Source organism: Phaenicophaeus curvirostris, chromosome 4, assembly GCF_032191515.1.
Source record: "Phaenicophaeus curvirostris isolate KB17595 chromosome 4, BPBGC_Pcur_1.0, whole genome shotgun sequence".
NCBI lineage: Eukaryota > Metazoa > Chordata > Aves > Cuculiformes > Cuculidae > Phaenicophaeus > Phaenicophaeus curvirostris.
The window spans coordinates 68,432,319-68,439,040 of NC_091395.1; the positions used below are offsets into that span (position 1 = coordinate 68,432,319).

The 6,722-nt window shown below is 42.5% G+C and overlaps 1 protein-coding gene across 2 annotated transcripts in view; it reads right to left on the reverse strand.

Moving 5' to 3' along the window:
- Window positions 1–6,509, reverse strand: part of GRK4 (G protein-coupled receptor kinase 4) — a 43,313-nt gene extending 36,804 nt beyond the window's left edge. For both annotated transcript variants that reach the window (XR_011337385.1, XM_069856424.1), the window contains exon 1: window positions 6,219–6,509. Coding sequence is in view for 1 of the 2 variants with exons in the window: in XM_069856424.1 (XP_069712525.1) it covers window positions 6,219–6,270 (52 nt within the window). In the remaining variant the exon portion in view is untranslated. The remainder of the gene's footprint in view (window positions 1–6,218) is intronic.
- Between the last annotated feature and the right edge of the window lie 213 nt (window positions 6,510–6,722).

Genomic DNA, 6,722 nt, shown 5'->3' on the forward strand with positions numbered 1-6,722 from the left:
GATAAAAGATTATTACAGCATTTTTAAGACAATATGGATTCAAGTGCTTACAAGAGCTGAACTTCAGCAAGGTAGTGCCAAAGTCCTCTCACTCATCTGACTGTTAGAGCTGTAACACTGTAAGCAGTTAAACCCCCTAAGTATCTAGGTGAACACTTGCGCAGCTTGTTTATATGCACAATCATTTATTGTTTCCACGGCTATAGCCACTTGAACAACTGGTTCTTCACATTGGCTCTATATACAATCCCAGTAATCATGTTCACATTTAATAATGTTAGTGCATACACATTAAATAGCTTCTGCACCTCTTCAGAAATTAGGCGTGAAAGCCTTGTACCAACTTCAGGAAATGTAATCTTAACCAGTATTAATTTAATCTTGCAGTTAAACAATGCAACATTCCATTTTGATATAACAACTACTTAACGAACAGTGTTTACTAGAGAAAAAAACATAGTAGGAAAACTCCAATTTTACAGATGACTCCTTGACAAACAGGGATTTTTTTTTTATCAGGATGGTACATCAACAGATAGAAAAGGAGTAAAATTCCTTTAAGTAGATTGTGAACTCTCTAGTTATAATTGCCACATTTGAAATAACCAAAGCAGCCGCGTGTCAATAACTAGACCTCTCATATTTAGTAAATGTAATTATTTAGAGTGCAACATGCCCACATGAATTCTTCTTACAGTTCATTAAATAAAGGACAAAAAGGCAGACATTGTGCATAATTCTGTACAAACACAGGAAGACACGTTTCCTGCCGCAATGAGTTTACAGCAATTTAAAGCACAATGCAATAAGGGAGCGCAATAGAACATAAGAGGCAAATAAGGGAAGAACAGACAAAAATAACAGCACCTGCAAAAACTCACAACACCCTCAGACTAAAATTAGTATTTGCTGCTGGTGAATGGACTTTCTGGATATAAGCGTGCCTTCATTTCCCACTTGACCATATTCCTTAAAAAAAGATTTTAGTCCAGTTTGATAGTCCAACTGCAGTGACCTGAGCTATCTCCACAGTTTTCTTCCTAGTTACAAATAGACATATTACAGGATATCTGCCTCTGTATCATCACCAATACTGTACTGAATTACCTTATACTGCAAGCAAAAGTAGGATGTATTTCGCTTGCAGAACTACCCCAGTTGTTTTTATATGAAGCCAGATAAAACACACAATTTAAGCAATCTGCTTATTTTTTTTGTGAAGAGTGCTAAACGAACACAATTTCAATTCTGAAACAAATCTCTCTCAGGGTTAAACCTAAGCCAAACTGTGATCACATTCTGTTACTTAAAGGCTTGTGCTAGTTCTGTCCTTGGGCTGCACCTAACAATTACCAAATCTGCAGGAGCTTGCTGATCCCTCTGGAAACTAATTTTTTGGGGAAAAAAGCCAAACACCAAACCCCCAATAACACAGAAAAAATACCACTACAACAACCCACACACCCTAGATTGGTTCACAGATCCAGCTGGAAACTACCTCATCCATTCTGCAACCACAGGCCAGAACCAATACAATCAACAGCCCAGGGAAGAACTTGCTTAAGGCATGATCATAGCTTAGCCTAAACCAGTCAAGATATAGAGGATATTCTAAGCCCAACAACAGACCCAATCCTCATTCATAAACTCCTCCTGCCAGAGCAGTACAAATGAATTTTAAAGCAGATGCAAATAGAATAGGTATGCTTAAAACGCACTTTTGGCATGGATCCTCAATTGGAGTAAACTGCCGTTGACTTCAAATAAACTACAGATCTACCCTTTTGGAAGTATTTTAGGAGCCTTCTTTATTTCATTGCCTAAAGTAACAGTCTCCAAAGCAGTTTAAACCATACAGTGATTAATTTCTTTCCTTCAAAACATCACAGATTATGTGTGGGATGCAGAAATTAATTTGGGGCTTACCTATAGTCAAAGGATTCATTAAGAGTGATTGAAGTAACTGTGAAAATTGGAAGCTACGGAAAAAATGAAAAGAGAATACAAAACAATAATACATTTTTGTGAATGTTCAGATTTTTTTCAGAATAATCTAATTTATATTTATCATTTGTCCCCATTTATGGGATAAGTTTACCAATGTCCTTCAAGAGCTGCTCATTTCAAAGATAGTTCTGCTAGGAAAAGTGTATGTGATCATTCCTCTGCTCATATACAAAACTAGAAGTCAGTGTGGTACATTATTCTTTTACATGTGAAAACCCCAATATGTGAAAATCTGAGGAAGGAGAGCTTTAAACTGCAAGCTTTTGCACCATCTGCCTCACAGTTGATATATCACTATCAGTTCATACATCACTATCACTTAATACTACCTGATTTTCTATCTCAGTTGCTGCACTACAGTGCTCATAAGATCAATTTTGAATTTGCTTTATAATCTTCTGCTTTTCTACTGAGTTACTTGTGTGTGTTCCATCATAGGGTTCACCTTTTGAAGGAGTTTTCCATTCTTCTTTCTCACATACAGATTTCCCTCAAAAAGTAATGTATGCACAAGAGGAAAGAGCTGGATTGGCACAGAACGCCACTTATACCAAGAAACAAGGACAGGGAATCCCAGAACACTTTGCACCACTCTTTTCACCCAAAGGCAAATCCCTCCATGGGCAGGTTAGCTCTCAGCATGAGCAGGTCAACCAGAAAAATGGATGAGGAAAGGAAAAAACTCCCAGGATTGCTCCCAACGCCTTAATCTTTAATCCATAAAGTACCATAGGGTATTTTGTGTCATCACAGTACCTTCTAGTAGTAGATACACACATATATCACAGATATTATGAGCCATATCTAACACCCACACGTGTGAAGCACTGGCATTTGATTATTTACAGTCACATTAAACAAGATAAGGAATTCAGATAGCTTTCCTTTTCGCATAAATGAGGGTTATAGTTGCTACAGGGAATTACAGCTCTACATGGGATAAAAAAGACCGGCTTCTACTAAAATAAACTGTTTTATGAAAAGCTTTGAAAATTCTTCTTGCACAATAGCATCACAAGACAGAATCCCTAGTTTTGAGGCTAGAGGGAAGAAGGGGTTTGATATGTCCTGAAAAACAGGACTAGTAAACTCTCGTAAATTAATGTTTTCATCATGCAAACTGAATTAGAAGATTCACACCTCCAACAAATTAAATTAGCAATAAGACTATTAACAAGAAGACAGAAGGTAGTTTAGAAAGACAGCAATATCACCTTGTTTTATTCTGTAGGAGAAGAAAGTAACGGTAAAAAAAGTTACCCTCTGTTTAAGCACACTAGTTAGTTCCTGATCAAATTTACTTTCTACATATCAAATCGGATTTAAACAGTAGACACACACATAGCTGTTCAAGGTGTGTCTAAACACCTAGAAGTATAAAACCCAAATGATGTTCATATCCTAACAATATTCACATCCAGAAGAACCTGAGTACCTAGAATTAGAGGAATATGACGAGTACAAATCTGCGACCATAATTTTGAAAAAAAAAAAAAACAATCTTAGGTTTGGTTTATGTGCTCAGGTATGATTTGTTTAGACTTGCTGTTATTTACCAGGCATTTCTGAATTTCTATTAAGCCTCTGCCACACCCTCTCACAGGATGAGGACAAGTATGCAACATCTTTATCTTAGTTTCTTTATTCACAAAATGAAGACGACCTATCTCTAGGGTTAAAAGACTTCAAAAGATTCAAATTAGACTGAGACTGACCCATGCAATCCATAATCAAGCTTACACTGACTTCTTTCAACATGCCACTGAAAACTATAAACTAATAACACAGTAGTTTACATCTTTTTTTTTCCTTTTACAAATGAAACATTTATTCAGGTCACCACCTTCTCTTATCTAATCTTTAACACACTAAGGAACTGGAAAAGGATAATTGATGTGTCTCAAGCTTATACATGAAAATAAGTGAAACTGCTATTTTACACTGACTTAGTATTTCGCCTTCTTCCATCAGAAACAGTAATTCTGCACTTTTCGATGCTATCTCATCTCTCAATACACTAAACAGTAAGATAACAGGAACATGGGAAGGGAAAGGTCAACTAAAATCTGCTCATCTGTCCCAACTGCAAGGCCCTTTTAGATATTCCAGTGAAATATCTATCTTGCACACTAACCTGGCAGATTCCATCCCCTTGGAGCCTACCAGGCACACAGGAATAGAGGTGGGACAGGGATTTTATGGAATGATCCTGACAGACAGGAGTAAATCCGATATTGCCAGACCAGCCAGAGTATGCAACAGACAGAAAATACTTTCATTTCAAGGAGCATTTTGGAAAATGTGATGTAAAAAGTACCCCACACGCCGGAACTCGGGCCTGAAAAGATAAACCTTCTACCAATTGATCAGTGAGGTTTCAAAGCCAGAAACCACATTTTTTACATGCTTGCACAGAAGATTCCAGGTCAATTGAAAGTACAAAAGAGTAACAGCTTCCTACCATTACTTATATAAGTTTCACATCAGGTAGAACTGATCTTCTTCACACCATCTGCTGTCAGACTTTCATTTAGTTCATTAAAATACCTTGTTTGGTCAGTTCTACCACTATAATTTCTTTTAAACATAGTGAAACCTTAACTAAAGAAGCAACCTGACATTAAGCAGCCACTTAAAAGCCTTTCCAGATTACCACTCCACTCTGTGGTGAGAGTTTGGGCACAGTAAAGTTTTGGGCCAGATTCCACTTTCCCTTCATTTCTCAGATCATTGCAATACAAACTCCAAATTCAGGCAGCACCACCACAGACGTGTTACTGTCAGTGAAACCAGCCAAAACATGTCCTCTAGTCTGAGGTGGTCTTTTCAGCTAAGGTTGGGAAATGGCCCAAAATTGTGATCACTGTTCTGGTTTTCAAGCCGCACTTCAAAGTCAAAAAGCTGATTATTTTCCTCTCTTGCTGCTTAAGGCAAATTTAACTGCATATACATATGGCGTAAGTGCCAAACCCATTTAGAGTTGGAAGAACTTGCAAAACATACAGGGGCAGATTCTGTTGTTCTTACTCACTTTAAACAGCTCCAGCTAAACTAATGGGACTTCTCAACACAATTAAGAAAAGTAGGATCCAATCCAAAAAGAATATGCACATTTCTTGGTTGAAAAACACTCTGCACGGAGCACAGTGGTGATCTGAGGGGTTTTTCAAGTGGCTGTTTAATGGACTGTTATATACATGAAAATACAGGAGGACAATCTTATGTCAGGACTTCTTTTTTTAAACAGCAACCACGTGCTAGACTAAATTTCATTATTTATCTGACATGTTTGCTAGTTGGGGGAAGGAATTTTCAAGCCAAGATGTTCTGGGGAATCAAACTCTAGGTATTAATCTAATGGAAAAAAAGCACACTGAATACTAGCTTAATGCAAAATATTCGACTGCAAAACGCAGGCAGTATTCACCAGGTATGTTTTTTACAAGCAGGAATTTCAGCAAGGCAGAGTATAAGGCTCTTCCAGGAAAGATTTATGTCATTTACACGCATATGCATATGTATTTATAAATAAACTAAGACCTACAGATTAACGATCTTAAAACATCCGGTAACACCACCATCCCAATCAGGAGCCCAGAGGGGGAAGGAAGAAGGGGGCTGTTTCCCAAAGCGCCCCACTCCAGCTGGCCCCCAGACAGACAGGGCAGGTGCCCTGGGACCCGCAGCCCCCTGCCCACCACCTCCCTCCAACCCCTGCCTTCTCCCTCCCTCCTTCCCATGTACCCCCTTCCTCAATCTCCCCCCAACTCCCTTCCATTCCCCCCTACTCCTCTCCCCATTCTCCCCCACTCCTCCTCCCCACTTTGCCCTTCTCCCCCACTTTGCCCACCCTTCTCCCCCACTTCGCCCACCCTTCCTCCCCCACCTTGACCCCCTCTCCCTCCCCCACCTTGACCCCCTCCTTTCTCCCCCACCTTGACCCCCTCCTTTCTCCCCCACCTTGACCCCCTCCTTTCTCCCCCACCTTGACCCCCTCCTTTCTCCCCTACTTTGTCCCCCCTTTTCTCCTCTACCTTGCCCCCCCCCCACTTCTCCCTCATCTTGTTCCCCTCCCGTCTCCTCCATTCTCTCCACCTTTTCCCCCTTCCCCCCCAGCTTCTCCCCTCACCTCGGACCCTCTCCCAGCCCCTCGGTCCCTCCTCCTCCTGCTCCTCCTTGCTCCTCCTCCTCCTCCCCCCCGCGGCTCTCACCCTCTCGGGCTTTCAGCAGCACCGTGTTGGCCACGATGTTCTCGATTTCCATGGTCGGGGGCTCCTTCCCCTCAGGGCAGCCGCAGCGGGGGCCGCCCCTACCGCCTCCTTCGCCCCCTCCGCCAGCCCTGCCAGCGCCGCGGCGCCAAACCCTCCGCTCATCCGGCCCCACGGGACCTCAGCGCTCCGCTCGCCTCTTCCCCATCACCCGCTGCTCGCCCCGGCACCAGCCTCCCCCTCCCCGGGGGCGGAGGCAAAGAACGGACAGCGACCGCCCGCCCCGACCATGGCTCGACCGCCCTCATCCACCCGCCCCGGCCGGCTCCGCCTCCGCCCCCACAGAGACTACAACTCCCAGCAAGCACAGCGCGGCGCGCGCAGGAGAGATGTTAGCGCCGCGGCGCGGGGCATGCTGGGATATGTAGTGCGCTAAGCCTTTACCGCCCTCCCCAGCGGGAGGAGCGAGGAGCAGGAAGTCTCGCGATAGTTGGGCGAGTTCTCGCG